The 17,090-nt window shown below is 42.8% G+C and overlaps 2 protein-coding genes across 7 annotated transcripts in view; one reads left to right on the plus strand and one right to left on the minus strand.

The window, feature by feature from the left end:
* The first annotated feature begins 113 nt into the window (after positions 1-113).
* On the plus strand, positions 114-14,371 carry pitrm1 (pitrilysin metallopeptidase 1). Its single transcript, XM_034887661.1, has 27 exons — positions 114-397; positions 1,336-1,441; positions 1,580-1,686; positions 1,855-2,006; positions 2,453-2,567; positions 2,836-2,932; positions 3,284-3,444; positions 3,617-3,743; positions 3,932-4,020; positions 4,351-4,479; positions 4,639-4,752; positions 5,115-5,211; positions 5,822-5,956; positions 6,288-6,426; positions 7,422-7,538; positions 7,670-7,799; positions 8,124-8,244; positions 10,233-10,309; positions 10,454-10,619; positions 12,049-12,149; positions 12,334-12,454; positions 12,547-12,597; positions 12,834-12,946; positions 13,068-13,190; positions 13,411-13,556; positions 13,884-13,986; positions 14,087-14,371. The coding sequence occupies exons 1-27, from the start codon at positions 351-353 to the stop codon at positions 14,178-14,180; spliced, it is 3,078 nt and encodes a 1,025-aa protein (XP_034743552.1). The 5' UTR covers positions 114-350; the 3' UTR covers positions 14,181-14,371.
* A 743-nt stretch (positions 14,372-15,114) lies between these two features.
* LOC117954131 (ATP-dependent 6-phosphofructokinase, platelet type-like) overlaps positions 15,115-17,090 on the minus strand; it is a 25,322-nt gene continuing 23,346 nt past the window's right edge. For 5 of the 6 annotated variants that reach the window (XM_034887662.1, XM_034887664.1, XM_034887665.1 and 2 more), the window contains 3 exons: positions 17,001-17,090; positions 16,759-16,864; positions 15,757-16,062 (listed from right to left, as the gene is read on the minus strand). The exon at positions 17,001-17,090 is cut by the window's right edge and continues 10 nt beyond it. In XM_034887662.1, coding sequence (XP_034743553.1) covers positions 15,906-16,062; positions 16,759-16,864; positions 17,001-17,090 — 353 coding nt within the window. In that variant the 3' untranslated portion in view covers positions 15,757-15,905. The other variant, XR_004658747.1, reaches the window with a different exon arrangement.

A 17,090-nucleotide genomic window follows, 5' to 3' on the forward strand; every position in this document is an offset into this window, starting at 1 on the left:
TCTTCATTCTAGCTCGACCAACCGGAAATAAGCTTGTTTGTAGGTTGGAAGTTCCGCTTACGGGTGTTGAAAATTGCTCGGGGAGTACTTGTAGAGTTACATTGCGGTTGGATGGGTACGACTGAGCAGAACTTGGCTGTCAGATCTGCTGTCTGCGCAGGTATAACGCTCATTTACGTCCGCCACTGACCCAATGTGTTAACTGTACTACACGGCATGAGAGGACACCGTGCCGGCGATGCTCAACAGAAATAATGTGGAATTATTGACCAAATTTAATTAGAATTGCCAGTTGTTTTCAAAGTCGAACAAACTGGAAGTAGACATACTTGAATACAAGTGACAAAGCCATGTTCAGACAAACGAAAGCGGTGCTCCAGAAACTTCGATATCTGAGGTAAGCTAGCTAGCTAACGGAGCAGCACGTTAGCGTGAACACTCTTAGCATAACGTTACTGCTCATCGTGTTAACATGGCTGTGTGCTGTCGACTTCAACATTCACTGACAACTATTCCTGCTTGTCTCCCCCCTCTCTCACATAACTGTCCTGACAAAGTTAAAGGCGGACAAGCCCCAACAATAGTCTTTAAAAAACCGTAAACACGTTATTGCTCATCATTTAAAAAGTGTCTGTGTGTGCTGTCGACTTCAACGTTCACTGACTGTAACAATATGTGAGTTTATGTGATATGAAAGGGTACTTTGATGCAAGCAGAGTTTCTAATGCAGTTATCTGTTTTAAATTCACTGGTCCTTTAATACATTATAGCAGGTTCAGCCTAGCGTAGGCTGGGGGCAGTAACTATTGTTTGGGGTAATGATATCAGAGTAAGAAGAGGGGTTAGGCTTAGCTGAGTATATTGCAGTTTCACACGAGCCTACATTGGTGTTGCACCATGTTGTGAAGTGATCCTGCTGTGGCCTGTAGGAGTATGGAGTATTTGTATATATGTGTAGTAGAGTAACAGTATTTGCCCATGGTCTGAGGCTGAAAGGCATGCACACTCTGGAAATACCGATACCAACACAAGGCTTGGTCATTTGCAATTCTTCTTTTCTACTCTAACAGTGGTTATTTTCTCCTCTTTAAAACCGAAGGTCCACATGGAAGTTGTGTGGCCGCAGTATGTTTTGCACAGATATGTATTTAGCAATAGAGGAAACTTCTAACCAAAGCTTTAGCATCCTAGTTAAGCTGTGCCGTGCTGTGGGGATGTGTCAGCCAATACACAAGATACTCAATGCAATAAAATAGGGAGACATGAGATTAGATTTAGTTTGTGCAAACATGGAGTGAATTATTCTTTGTACTATTAACTATTTTCTTTTCCCAGTTTCAATGGACAGCAGCACACGTGGAAGCTAAAGAGCACTTCAGCAAAAGAGAGGGCCAGTCAGTACCAACCAGGACAGAAAATCCACGGCTTCACAGTCAGAGAGGTAAACTATTTTGGGGTTAAAAAGTAATGTACGGACACTGGGCCGAGGTGTTAATGCATTGGCCTTCTTGTACCAAACGTGGTTTTATTCAGTGGCTGAGATAAGACCTGTCTGCTGCTGATTCTGCCCCCCCCCCAGGTTGTAGTGGTCCCTGACTTGTTTCTCACAGCAGTGAAGTTAACACATGATACAACTGGAGCTCAGCACCTCCATGCAGCCAGAGATGACTCCAATAACCTCTTCAGGTCGGTTGAAATGCGTTTCACCACTTCTACCTATTGATAAAATAATGTTCGACAACAGATTAGAACTTTCTTTCTTCTTTAAGAAGTGTTTGTCTATACAGCAGCATCTTTTTCCCCCAGCTTAGGAAATAAATCAGTTGCCTCTTATACTTGTTCCTGTATTTTCAGTGTCCAGTTCAGAACGACTCCCATGGACAGCACGGGGGTCCCGCACATCCTGGAGCACACGGTGCTTTGTGGATCAGAGAAGTATCCCTGCAGAGACCCTTTCTTCAAGATGCTTAACAGGTCCCTGTCCACCTTTATGAACGCTTTCACAGGTATGGAATTAAATGTGTTGGGGGGGGAAAAGTGTGCTTGTGTTAACATGAATATCAAGAATAGAAAATGAATCAGTGGCTAAGGCCTTTTCCAGGTTTAATGTATGTATGTGGGCCTAATCTAGGATTTTAGTTTACCTGAGCTTTTCACATTATTGCAATGGACTTGCTTGACTGTCCCAGCTGATCTAATAGTATTTAGAGGCTGGAATATATGATATATACATACTATATTTGGACATGCATATTAGAGGTTATAGTATTGAAAATGAGTGAGTGTTTACATGCACCAAAACTTGATGGCTTGAATAAAAAGCTACTGTCATTATTTTAGTCATCAGCCTCAAAAGAAAGTGAAAGAACTTTCACCTGATGGTTGGTTGATTTTTCTATGGGGGAAGAGCTTTTTGCAAGGGTTGTTTGTTTGCTTCCTTTCCCGTGAACAGCCAGTGACTACACCATGTATCCGTTCTCCACCCAAAATGGGAAGGATTTCCAGAATCTTCTGTCAGTCTATCTAGATGCAGTTTTCTTCCCTTGTTTACGAGAGCAGGATTTCTGGTGAGTTTTTGACTATTGCTCCACAGTTATACATGTTACAGTGCTAAAACGGCTCACTTTTGTTTTATAAAAAGCGTGATGGCATTATAACAAAACGGTGGCCAAAGTTACACATGCCTAGTTGTTAATGTGTCTGAACAGTCAGTTCCTCCCTGTATTGTCCAACAGTAGACCAAAACAGACCATATCATTTGGCAGGGCTGTACCAGATCTGGAACAGAGGAAATCAGCATTACCCAGTTTGATTTTGTATGTCTGGATTTTCCAGGCAGGAGGGCTGGAGGCTGGAGAATGAAACCCCCACCGATATCAATTCCCCCCTGGTTTTCAAAGGAGTGGTGTTCAATGAAATGAAGGGGGCTTTTGTAAGTCAACACTTTCCCACTTACTGTCATTAACATTTCATATAACATATAACACAGAAATGTTAATCCAAAGAAAAACATCTGCTTGGTGCAGTTGCACTTTTCTTGAACAAAATGTCCTGCAATCAAGAAGAAACAAAGGCAGGCTACACAAGGATAACAAGGACAGATAGAAAGAGAGGGGGCCAGATAAACCACTAAAAACAAAAAGAATGTTTGAATATGTACGTTTGTGTGACAACAGCCACTGCCACTTTATGTTGACAATATTTATCTTGGAATCAGTAATGCTTTCATATATTTACATGTTGGCAGAATCTGAAATAATAATTTGTGTGTGTATTCTTGCAGTCGGACAATGAGCGTGTGTATGCCCAGCACCTCCAGAACAAGCTGTTTCCAGACCACACCTACTCTGTGGTGTCAGGGGGGGAGCCTCTAGCCATCCCCGACCTCACCTGGGAGCAGCTCAAACAGTTCCACGCCACACATTACCACCCCAGCAATGCTAGGTAGACGGGGACACACGAGAACAGAAAACTGTTTTGTTGTACTCCCGTAGCTTACTCAGTCTGGTATTATTCGTTGTTTAGAACAATTCCCTGCTGCAGCCTTATGCATGCTAGCTGCAGTGCTAGTGTGTGTGTGTGTGTGTTATGCGTAAGTCTTCATTACGTTCGTCAGGTTCTTCACCTATGGAGATTTGCCTTTGGAGCAGCATCTGAAGCAGATTGAGGAGGAGGCTCTGTCCAGGTTTCAACGCATCCACCCAAACACAGAGGTCCCCTCCCAGCCGCACTGGAGCAGCCCTGTAAGTTCATAACGCCGACATCTTATTGGAACATACAGTAAGGCTGAAATGGTATTAGAGGTAACAAAAGTACTTTAACAATAGAATTATCCAAATTCATGTATTTAATTATCACTTGCATGCATCCGTTGTTTTGTTTGCATTGAATAGTCTGTGTGATGTCACTGTGATTCCCGTTGGTTTCCCAGAGAGAAGAGCATGTAACCTGCAGCCCCGATGCTATGGCTCCAGATCCAGCCAGGCAGAACACGCTGTGTGTGAGCTACCTGCTGGGAGAGTAAGATCACATCATCTCCCTCTCTGTTTTCCTGCAGACATTTGTACTTTAAGTCATTTTAGCAGGAGGACATTTATGAGAGTCTAAAGCTACAGATACTGCATCCTCTGTTTCTGCTGATCTTTTTGTTTGGCCCTGGTTTTCAGCAGCTTGTATTGTCATCTTTAGAACTTTTCACTCTTTCTCAATATATCATAAAACTTTTTGGAGGTATTGTAGGCCTTTATTTTTATAGGACAGCTGAAGTCAAGAAAGGGGGGAGAGAGGGGGAAATGCCATGCAGTTAGTTATTCAGTGACATCTGATCCCTTATTGTGGTTCTCTGTGCAGCATCACTGACACGTTTGAAGGATTCACTCTCAGCCTGCTGTCATCTCTAATGATCTCTGGACCAAACTCTCCCTTCTACAAGGCTCTTATTGAACCCAAGATAGGAACCGACTTCTCTTCTGTCGTAGGGTGTGTACATGCTTTGGGATAACGGCAAACCTGTTATACTAAGTTTGATCCGTTACAGGATCTGTGGGATAAAACCCATCACCTTAAGTATTTGACACCTTGACGCAGTGCCATTTGGCCATGCTTTCATTCTTGAGCGTGTTGAAATTTCCTGTGCAGTTATGATGGCAGCACCAAAGAGGCGTCGTTCAGCATCGGACTGCAGGGAATGGCTGAGGAGGACACCGAGAGGGTGAAACAAATCATCAGCCACACCATCGAGGACATTATAGAGTAAGGACAACGATCATATCGGTGCCATGGTTTTTCTTTCATGGCTTGATATCAAATTTGCACTGCTTTGTGTGAGGAGTGCAGCTCAGTGTTAATGATGGCATCATTTATTTGACATTTCTGCTCTAAGTTGTAACTTGTTTTAAAACGGCCATCAAATATTTGATAAAACAGACTTGATAAAAGCTCATCTGCTCATTACAAAAGCTTCATATGTCATGCCGTCTCTGTTCACCGTCTGTTATTCACATTTGCACTGGAAAATAAGCAAATAGTATGTTGGTAAATGAGCTAATAGGAAGGATCATGGAAGATGTCAACAGTCTGTAAGATGAAACTGAATCACTTCTCCTTGTTCACAGGAAAGGCTTTGAGGAGGAAAGAATCGAGGCTCTCCTCCATAAGCTTGAGATCCAGATTAAACACCAGTCCACAAACTTTGGCCTGTCTCTGGCCTCGGTGAGTTCCCTGCTGTTCATCTGGAACCTGGAACCTTCATTTTGTTTCCACAACCACAAGGGCACTACATGTACTTAGAAACCTCCATGTGTCAGGTCTGGAAGCAGCACTAAGGATGTTAGATGGTGTTCTTTTTGCCTTGCATTTCTATTTGTATACCCTGTTCTTCTGTTTACATCTATACAAATACAAAGGATGTAAACATGTCCACAGTTATTGTCCTGGGAGACCTTCTTGTGACCACAGCAGTTTATTTGCTGTGTTACGGTCTGTCAAGTAACCTTGTCTCCATACCTCGTCTGTTTAGTCTGTATGTAACCAGAACTGTAAAACATCTTTGAGGGTCTAGAACAGCGCTATAAAAAATAAAAAATAAATGTGTTATTGCTGTAATTCAAGACCAATATGTCAACAGTTATTATTTAAAATAAATGATTTAAGGGCATCAGTGGACAGTTTGTCCACTTGATTTATGAAGTATAAATCATGCTTTGTATTTCATCTGTGAAATAAGAGGAAGCATGTGTAAAACAAGATACTAAACAGTTTTTTTTCCTCAGAGCTACTGTTTTTGGTTTCCTCACCCCTGACATTTTGTCTGTGTCTCTAGTACATTGCATCGTCGTGGAACCATGATGGCGACCCGGTGGAGCTGCTGCAGATCAGCGATTGCGTTGCAAAGTTCAGGCAGTCACTGAATGAAAACCCTTCCTTCCTGCAGGAGAAAGTTAGACACTACTTCAAGGTGAATTAAACGTGTTTGGATCTCTCCAGGATAGTGGCAAGTTGAAGAATAAAAGTAGGGTGGGGGGCTGGAACTGTAATAAATGGAATTCTTTTCTATCATGAAATACAATTTAACTTTATTTTCTAGTTGTATTTATCAGGAAACATCCCAGCATCCTTGTTAGGAAAGGTCAAAGGTCAGCTTCCTCAGCCAAGTTCCAAGTTCAGCACACTGGCCCAGATACTTGCTGTTGCCAGTGGCCTCGCCTCACGTTCTCTAGTTGAACTTTCCAGGATGTATTTCTGTTTTCTGTCGTCGTCCCCCCCCCCCCCCCCCCCCCCCCCCCCAGGAGAACACACACAGACTGACTCTGTCCATGAGCCCAGATGAAGCGTACCTGGAGAAACAGGCCCAGGCTGAGGAGGAGAAGCTCCAGAAAAAGATCCAGGCTCTGTCTCACAGTGACCGAAAAGAGATCTATAAGAAAGGTAACCATGATGTGTTTGTGGATTCCTTTGCTAGAAGGTTAGTTCACAAGGTCCCAATCAATTAACACCAATACTTTGTCACTGTTAAACATTCTCTTACTTTAACATTAGGAATCTGGCTGCTTGGTAAGACGCTCTACACAAACTTAGTAATTACACTCATACCCTCTTTCTACCCAAAGGGGATTTCAAACATATCTTATATATGTAATAGTAAAGCAAAGCAAAATAAATTCAAACACACTAACCAGTAAACACACTTACTGGGTAAAATTGATACTGTGTTGTGTTGTGTTGTGTATATACACAGAAAGTGTCCTATTTCAACGATCTAAGTTCACGGCGTAAAGTGCTGTGTGCATGCTGCGCCCCCCCCCCCCCCCCCCCCCCCCCCCCCCCCCCCCCCCCCCCCCCCCCCGTGTGCGTGTGCGTGTGCGTGTGTGTGTGTCAAGCAAGCATAATCTGTGCACAAGCCTAGGAGCATTTGACTAATGTGCTGTGAAAATAACAATGAAATGCTGCCTTATCTACTTTTAGACCAGGTTTTGGTTGGTCAATGGTGAAATCCCTTTCTGCTACCCCAAGATAGCAATACTCCCAGAATGCACCTGGACACACCTCCCTGTAAGACCAGCACACCCATGGGCGCAAAGATGGGCGCAGATGCATTTTCTTTTTAAAAGAAATGGGTGCTGGATGAGAAATGAACAACTGCGTCGGTCTTAATCTAGCAAAGACCTTTGCGTCGGGCTTTGCGCAGCGCCGGGTGCATGATAGGGCCCAACGTATTACACAGAACATGTTGAGTCATTGGCCAGGTTCGGTCATGGTGAGCAAGGAGTTGGCCTTCTTCAGGGATCTAGTTCTCAGGAACCATGACAAGCTGTTTCTTTCTATGATTACGATATCAATTATAATGAATGTGATTAAACTGCTGTGACTTCCTATTCAAGTGTCTGCTAGATTTCACAGTGGTGTTTTTTTTTCTTGGAAAGGTCTAGAGCTGCTGGCTACTCAGAGTAAAACCCAGGATGCCTCCTGTCTGCCTGCACTCAAAGTGTCTGATATTGAGCCCACGATACCCATCACTCCTGTTCAAATCAGCACAGCAGGTACAGTACAATGTTCCCCATGTTACAGTCCATATTACATCTGCAATTGTAACATGGTATTTTGCCATCTTCACCCAAGTCCAGAGTGTGTGGTAAAACTCTCCAGGGCTGTCCTCTCCTAATCTCCACAGGCGGTGTACCAGTTCAGTACTGTGAGCAGCCCACCAACTGCTTGGTTTACTTCAGAGCCGTGTGCAGTCTCAACACCCTGCCAGAGGACCTCAGGCTCTATGTCCCGCTCTTCTGCAGTGTCATTACTAAGTGAGTTCATCTGTCAGCCCAGAACAAGAAGAAGAGGTTAAAAATGGCTCTTATTTTTCATTTGTTTTGTTTTGTGCATACAGTACATGTTCACTGACTGTATCTTGTTTTTAAGAAGCACAATGCTGAGATTAATTCAGTTAAACACATTTCTTTTAATAAATACATCAGGATTTTATTGATGATCTGTGCAGTCTGTGTAATGTAACTTAAATTTGAGATTGAGAAAGATAGGCTTTATTAGTGTTTTTTTGTAAGACTACATGCTTCCAAACTTGCAAAGCACATTTTAAAGACTGTGTGTGTTTTTGTTGGTGTAATAAGAATGGGCTGTGGAGCTCTGGACTACAGGCAACAGGCCCAGCAGATGGAGCTGAGGACAGGGGGCATGTCTGTCTCCACCCAGGTCACCCCTGACTCCACCCAGCTGGACATGTATGAGCAGGTTAGTGCCAGCTCAGTGTATCTGTGTCTGAAACGATGCACTAAAGCAAAGCAAGTGTAAAGGGTTGCTTTGATTTCCATCTATAGTGCCTCTGTGTGAATACATATCTGTGTCCTTCTGCAACCCACACACATCCAAATCAGAAGCCTGTAAATGTGCAAACCTATCCATCAGTCCATTTGGCTCCCTGCTAGCACAGATTGACCGTCCGGTGACCGGAACTGGCCGATTTTCACATGACCGGCCATGACATAGTCTAACATATGCAGATTTTAGGCAAATGCTGTAAATAAATAACATTGGCTACCATACACAGGGCAAAGACATTATATAAAGGCTAGCAAATAATAACAATACATCCACTATTAATTACATTATATTAAGGCAGTATAACTACTGTAGCATGTAAATAATGCACATTAAATACCAACGTGAGTATGGGCGTTCAACAATCGGCATATCAAATCAACATCACCTGTTTTTATACAGCAGTTTACTTTGCTAAATATGTCACTTATTCTTAGTTGGATATTGGATATTGCACTGTAGATGTGTTTGAATTTCCCACACCAGAAATAATCTATATATTTCCCATTTATCAATCCTTTGAAATATCTTGTAAAACATGTAACGTAAAATGTTCTATTAAAAAAATGACGGAAAATAAATGTTTGCGTGTGCCAGAAAAAGTGCTCAGAAAAAAAGAATTGGAATCTGCAGGTCAAACTCAATGAAGAATCCAAATCGGCCTAGAATTGGTGCATCTCTACTCCCTGAGTCCAGCCCGGTTTATGCTGTGATAAGATCACTCCAGCCCAGTTTATGCTGTGATAAGATCACTCCAGCCCAGTTTATGCTGTGATAAGATCACTCCAGCCCAGTTTATGCTGTGATAAGATCACTCCAGCCCGGTTTATGCTGTGATAAGATCACTCCAGCCCGGTTTATGCTGTGATAAGCTCCGGCCTTTCAGGGGTCAGCAATGTGAGCATTTCACTCGCATTTGCGACTAAAAATATATTTGTGCAAACTGTAAGATTTATTTAGGAGCACATGTTCAAATAACTACATATATTCTTTATCTTGTTGTATTTTGTGTCTTTTGTTAATGAAGCACGTATTGTACATACGGGTCTCAGACGGAATGTGCAAATGTGCCGAACTGTAGGGCCGGTCCGTTACATTACCATATAGTCAACATAAATGACAATTTATTGATGTTCAGACAGACCTGCCCCCACTTTTAAATAAAATCCTAAAGGAAACACTGCATAGACTGCTGGAAACGTTTTTCACACTACAGCTATACAAAAAACTAAAAATAGGGCTTTCAACACAGGCACTGATACCAATACTGAGACTTCAATACCGTTTCCTATATGATACTTTTTCCTGTACCAATTATTTAAAAACAAAAAGAAATGACACATTACACATTAAGCCATTTATAATTTAACTTATTTTTCCGCTCCTACCATGTAGAGTTTTTCTTAGGTGTCTCTGTGACACCATGTTAAGTTACACAGCCAATCACAAACATTATTAGATCTTGGTAGAAGCAAGCTGCATGTTTATTGGCCCCCTGGAGCTGAGGAGATTGACTCCTTGGGTATTAAATTTGGGTACTGAATGCGAGTTATTTTTTGATACTTTTAGAGGCAATTCGGTTGGTGCTAGTAACAGAATCTGGATTTGTTTTTGATCAGCACCTACTAGTTAACAGTTTCTGAGCCTGGTGTGTTGTGCTCGACTGAGAAGGCCAGTTACGTCCAGTAACTACGGTCAAGCCTGACGCTCCTCTGTCTGTCATTGTTTTAAAATCATGCCAGATGAACGGGTTAAAGTAAAAATGTAACCGGAAATCTGTTTGAATGGGAGAGGGCCAGACTTATCTGCCAGAGCAAGTGAAACATGAGCTGGAAGATTGTTCAGGTTTCCAGGCTAAAAGCAAAAGGCTCAAAACATTGGCTTGGTGCTCTCTGTTTCAGGGTGTCCTCCTGTCCTCCTCCTGCCTGGAGAGGAACCTTCCTCACATGTTTCAGCTGTGGAGAGACATATTCAACAGGTACGTCCCCTAACAACTCCATATCACCAGCAACCAGAGCTGACACACACACACACACACAAGTTCAATAGTCAACCATGCTGATACCAGTGAGCTGGATGCGGAGAGACTGTGGCCTTAACCTCAGCAATGGTTTTCTTCTAGCCCCCACTTTGATGACGAGGAGCGCCTGAGAGTACTGGTGATGATGTCAGCGCAAGAGTTGGCCAATGGGATCTCTTACTCTGGTCACATGTACGCCATGACCCGTGCAGGCCGACACCTGACTCCAGCAGGAGACCTGCAGGAGATTTTCCATGGGATGGAACAGGTACTGAGTAATAATGGTCCTTCTCAAACTGAGATCATACTGACCTTGTGTGTTTCAGCAACAAGGAAATGCTCAAAGTAGGGCCGGGTATTTCCTATAACCTCACCACACCAAATATATCACCTTATGCAATATGCGTTGATTTTAAATTATGACCATGTCCGAGAAAGAATTCACTAAAGCTGTTCTTTATTATTCTCCTTAACAGCAATCACACAACTTAAAATCCTCCTGTGCCCACAGAGATCCTAAAGGAAGAATTATCCCAGAGTTATTACATTTAAAAAATCTTACAATTTCAAATTTAACATGCTTCAATGACTGCTTGTTTTCAATAGAGACATGTGCTGTTTGTGTAAAGTGGATTGGCCTTGGCTGCCACCGTTTAGCTTTACTGTGCACTGCATTATAGTTTTCTTTTTAACAGGCAAGATTTAGTAATCCTGGAGCCTTTTTTGTTCATTTAGCAGTGGTTTTACCTTATTGTTGTCAGCCTGCGTTAAAATACAACAGGTACCTATTGCTGTTCAGTAAATAACTGTTGGAATTTTGTGACCATTATTTTTATAATTATTCATGTGACAGTCATTGTTACTGTTGTATTGGTGTTTGAAAACTCCTTGTTAAAAAAACTGCTAGTGTGGCGCGCCCTCATACTGTGCTTCTGACTGGCTAGTAGTCCTTACCTAGGTACTGTCAGGACCCTCATACTCTGCTTCTGACTGGCTAGTAGTCCTTACCTAGGTACTGTCAGGGCCTCATACTCTGCTTCTGACTGGCTAGTAGTCCTTACCTAGGTACTGTCAGGGCCCTCATACTCTGCTCCTGACTGGCTAGTAGTCCTTACCTAGGTACTGTCAGGGCCCTCATACTCTGCTCCTGACTGGCTTGTAGTGAGCATAATATGAGCAATTTAAAGAAAGCCGTGAATGCGGATCTATCTAAATTACTTCAGTCTGACTCCACCTAGTCTCTCCTCCTCCACCTAGTCTCTGCTCCTCAGCCCGACTCCCCCTAGTCTCTCCTCCTCAGCCTGACTCCCCCTAGTCTCTCCTCCTCAGCCTGACTCCACCTAGTCTCTCCTCCTCAGCCTGACTCCACCTAGTCTCTCCTTCTCAGCCTGACCTAACTAACATAACGTGTGGGGGTCTGCCAGAACTGGAACAACCTGACTGGTACCTTTTACAGCGCTATGACATAACACGCCTAGTTAGACCAGTTCAGTTGAGTCATAATGTGATGATATGTTCTGTTATCAAAATGTATACTTTTTAAGTAACTTGTTATTAAAAGTAACACACTAAGTTGTTAAAGGTTTCATTTGATACGTATAAAGTTTTTTTCTGATGTTACACATACTCTTAGTTTTTTCCACCTGTTTCAACAGTTTGTGAAACAGCTGTTTTGTGTGTGGTTATTTAAACATCAGGTGAAGTTTATGAAGAGGATAGCTGAGATGTCAGACCTCAGCCACGTCATTCGAACACTACCCAGGATCAAAAAACACCTTCTCAACCCTGACACCATGAGGTGGGTTCATGTCCCGCTGCACCTGCTACGTCATTGGTTCTGATCCCTTCAGGATCAGCGCTGTATCATTCCAGCCTCTCCAGTCTCAAGTTTTTTGCTGTTCATGATTTCATGAAATATGTACTGTATATCATCTACTTGGCATACTTCTTTTGCTTCTAATTAAATGTCTGTTCCTTTATAGGTGTGCAGTGAACACCACTCCGCAGAAAATGTCGGACACAGCAGCACAGTTGGAGAGTTTTATGAAGGAAGTCGCTGATAACAGAAAGGAACGCAAACCTGTCAGAAGTAATATTATTGTGGTAGGTGATCAACAACAGGCATGAATCAGGCAACTGAAGTCATAAAAACAATATTGAACTTCCTTTGATGTTCTTGTTTTCCTTCATCCCAGAGGCCAATCGAGCCCCTGGGTGACCCCCGACTGAGTAGGAAGCTCATCTCTGTAAGTTCACGTCGTCATCGCCATCACATCATTTGTTTGTCCTCTGTAAATGTTGCTGCCTTGTTGAGTTTATAGTTTGAATAACCACCAAAAACAGAACATTATAATTAAAGGAGTGGGGGAGAAATGACTAACATGAAAGCAAAAAAGAAATCTTTGAAGCAACAGGATTTTTGAGAAGTATTCTGTTGACTTGACTTTGATTAAGCAGTGTGGGTTTTGTTTCTACTTTTCAGGAGGTAAACTTCCAGCCATGTCAGATGAAAACCTTCTTCCAGCTGCCCTTCCCTGTCAACTTTGTCAGCGAGAGTATCCGGGCGGTGGCGTTCTCCCACGAGGACTACGCCAGGTAACTCCTGCAGCACACGCCAAGACCAGCGGCAGGAAGCCCCCAGCTGGCGTCACACTCAATGAGTACTGCAAGTGGGTCTCCTACACGGTCTGATACCTTTATTTTCTCTTTTTGTCAGTTTGTGCATCTTGGCGAGGATGATGACCGCCAAATTTCTCCATGGAGAGATCCGGGAGAAGGGGGGAGCCTACGGGGGCGGGGCCAAGATGGGAGGAGGTCTTTTCTCCTTCTACTCATACAGGTGGGCAGCTGCTCAGCACACTGGACACGTGTTGCAATGCACATTGCACGAATATATAAGCTATAGCTTAGAGGACTACAGATTAATATCTTTACATTTACTATATCATTTAGGGTTCCTCTTCCTCTAGAAGGAAACTTTTAATCAAAGGATCAAACCGTGGTCCCTAGAACTGACGGAGCTTGTTGATATTGTCCCGTTTGTCTCATCCGTCTCTCAGGGACCCCAACTCGGTGCAGACCTTGTCTGCATTTCATAAAGGTGTGGACTGGGCCAAGTCGGGACAGTTCAGCCAGCAGGACATCGATGAAGCCAAACTGTCAGTCTTCTCAGCTGTTGACTCACCTGTGGCCCCCTCAAGCAAAGGTGACACTCCCACTGTGAATGAAGTTCACCTTAATTTACATTATTCAATCTTCTTACGTAATGATTACATTTAAGATTAAAAACCTTCCATAATCCACCAAAGGGTCTTATGTTGATTATAAGTACGGTACACAAATGTAATACATGAGTACAGGTTAGAAACATCTTAAATGTGGTTATAACTCGGATTTAGTTTCCCAGTTCTTATGCTTCATGTCACTGGGTTTCTGGCTGTTGGGCTGGTATTTGGGTTTTTGGATTTAGCGGTTCGGGTCCTGCTGCTTCCAGGCCTGCCACTAGTTTGTTCCCCATGTCTTTGCTCTGCAGGGATGGGTCGCTTCCTCAGTGGAGTCACCGATGAGATGCTGCAGAACCACAGAGAGAGACTCTTCGCTGTCAGTCACAAAGACCTGGTGGAAGTGGCCGAAAGGTAAAACCTTAAATAGGTCTTAAATAGAGAGAAAATAAAGAACTGACAGCTGTGCATGTAACAGAGATAAGTGTGTGTCCTTGGTGTTGTTTCCCTGCAGATACCTGGGCGTAGGTCAGAGGACGTGTGGTGTTGCCATCCTGGGCCCAGAGAACCAAACCATTAAGAAGGATCCCTCATGGATTGTAAAATAATCCGATAATAATAATAATAATAATAATCAGAAGGTGGACTTCTGATGCGCTACGGTGGCAAGATGTACTATGTACTGAAAACTGCTTAGTGTTGTAGTCGTAATCTAAGTCTTCAGATTATTACTTTTCTATTTATATATCCTGATATGTACATATTAATGAATGGGATTATTGCATTACAGTGTACTATTAGTTAAACAGAATCTGAGTCAGCTCTTTATTTTAGAATATTTTAATCGGGTGGTTGTGTTTCTCTGCTGAATAATAGATTATTTGGTTGCTCTGTGCTAAATTCATTTAACTTTCAGATGATTCAGAAAACAGAATAATATGTGAAATACCATCTTCAATGCAAACCTTTTTTTTTTTAACCCAACAGGAATGATAGAATGTAGGAACGTAAAGGGGGAAGTAACAAGAATCGCCAGTGCAAAGGTCATAGGTCATATTAGATTTAATGCAACGTAACATTTCTGTCATGTAGAACTCTCTTAGAATCTGAAGACGTCTGAATTATCCAGAGTAATTAAGATAGGAAGAAGAATTTGTAAATAAGATTGATACCACCATGATGTCTGCATGGGAAATACATATTTTAGATAGTCCGCCATATAACCTCCAGTAGACGCACAACGCCACACAGCTGGAGGGTTAGGAGGGGGACCGCGTTACCTCTGGACAGCTCTGATAGCCCTGTTTCAGGTCTTAGTGCTGAGCCAGGCTCCTGCTGCCGTCAGAGTGGTATCAAGCTCCGGGACTAACGGCAGGAAAGCAGCAGCCCATAACGTCTCCTCTTTACTTTAAAACACTTTCAAAGCTGTGAGCAGCACTAAACATTGGTACATCCCACTCAAAGTAAGGAAATCCTCTTTTGAAATGTGGACAGATTCAGTCTCTTTTCTTCATCAAGAATTCTCGTTGACAACACCATTCATAACTTTCCACACGATAAATGTTTTATTAGTCAGAGGACACACGACTGCCAGCACATAACATTAATGTTGCATACACGTTTCATTCACATTCTCCCCTTCAGTGACAAACTACAGCAACAGCAGGACCCGGTTCACAGAAACCACTATGGGATGGCACATTCAGAGCACAGGGGGGATACAGACAGCTAAGGCAATAACATGCACACGCACACACACACACACACACACACACACACACACACACAGCAGGTGCTAGGACACACACACACACACACAACGAGCTGGGCTCACTAAACCTGTAGTTCACATTTCCATCAAGATGGGCAGTTTTAAAGGTGTGAACAGGTGTTAGATTGACAGCGGGGGGTCCTCCTGACATATGTTAACTCTTTCGAAGCAGCTTTAGGGGAGTACATTAATTATGGGGCTCAAAGTGCTGTTGAAAATAATACAAATGACAAAAAAAAGACGAACTACATCTCCCACCTCAGCATGGTTGTTTGCTCAGCTAGGGGGTTTAGAAGGTCTTTAGATAGAACTACATTTCATCAGGACTTAAATGTCAATACTATTACAGTGCATGCTAAGGAGTGCTTATATATTTATATTAAGTCTATAATACCTTTTGATTGGGGATCAATCTTTTCCTAAATTGTACCATCCATCTAAAATAGAAGATCCCTTTTGAAAAGTGCAATGTTTTACCTTACAATATGACTTTTTAAATTGCCAACTATCTTTTCATTTCTATATTAATTTCTTTGCGGTGGATCAGTCGTCGTGGTTTTGTTCAGATGGCCGCCGAGGGGTTGGTCTCCCTGGGTCGGACCCGGGTCACGTGTTCCAGCTGGCCCGAGTCGGACACGTCGTAGCTAGTCTTGTACTTGGCCAGGATTTTCATCAGTGGGCGGAGCTTCAGCCACCACTGCTCCTTTGGGATCCTGTGGCTGAGGAGGATGACAGCTTCATATTCACCCTGCACATCCTCACTGTGACATATCGCTCTATCAAATATTAGACCAGGACTTTTTTAGCACATTTTATCCTGACTTTTTTTGTATGACTGTTCTAGCTCTTAGCTCTTTAATGATGTCTGTAAAGCACTTTGAATTCCCTTGCTGCTGAATTGTTATATAAATGAAGTTGTCTTGACTTACTATGATTAACTACTTTTCACACGTTTTTATGTCATACTATACTATAACTGTTTTTTGGACATATTAAACTTTTTGGGGGCATTTTTCCATCAGACATTTACTATGATTTTTTTAAATGACTATTTCATGACATAACATTTCTGAGGGCCTTTGAGAAACTATGATGTACATTAGGGCTGCACAATATATATCGTTTTGTTTATCGCCATCGAAAAGACTCCAAGAAATGTTGAGTTAGTAGAGAACTCTTTTTATACTCCATGTTTAATTTGTTCAATAGGCAGAACTGACTTTAATATCTGTCTATTTATGGCATGTAATCCCATTATCAATATATTCAACACATTACAGCACATTGCATATTTTCCTCACATGGTGCAGCCCTGATGTACAGTAAGGTAGTCCAGGTTTTACTGGTTGTTGGAGTGGTGAACACACATGAAGGGCCTGTAGTACACATGGAGGACAACTGAAAATGTTTCTTACACAAAGTCGGTCTCGTCCCGGAGCCGGGACACAGGCTGGAAGACCAGAGCTCTGCGACGCATCCCCAACAGGCAGGCTGTGTCCTCCGAGTTAGCGAACACTCGCCCTGCATCCAAGACAAGCAGCAGCCGTTAGAACCAAACACGAGCTGGGTCCAGTCACGCAGACACCGACCCGGACCCAGCCGGATCGGTCCACAAAAACAAAGAGCCAAGAGTTAATGGACGGTCTGCATGGTGTACCTCCTTTGTAAGACTCCTTGAGCGTCCGTGTGACCCACTGGATGGCTTTCGCAGCAATTTTGGTGCCAAAGTTTCTATCAAATGGTGAAG

This window comes from Etheostoma cragini, chromosome 12 (genome assembly GCF_013103735.1).
Source record: "Etheostoma cragini isolate CJK2018 chromosome 12, CSU_Ecrag_1.0, whole genome shotgun sequence".
Classification (NCBI taxonomy): Eukaryota; Metazoa; Chordata; class Actinopteri; order Perciformes; family Percidae; genus Etheostoma; species Etheostoma cragini.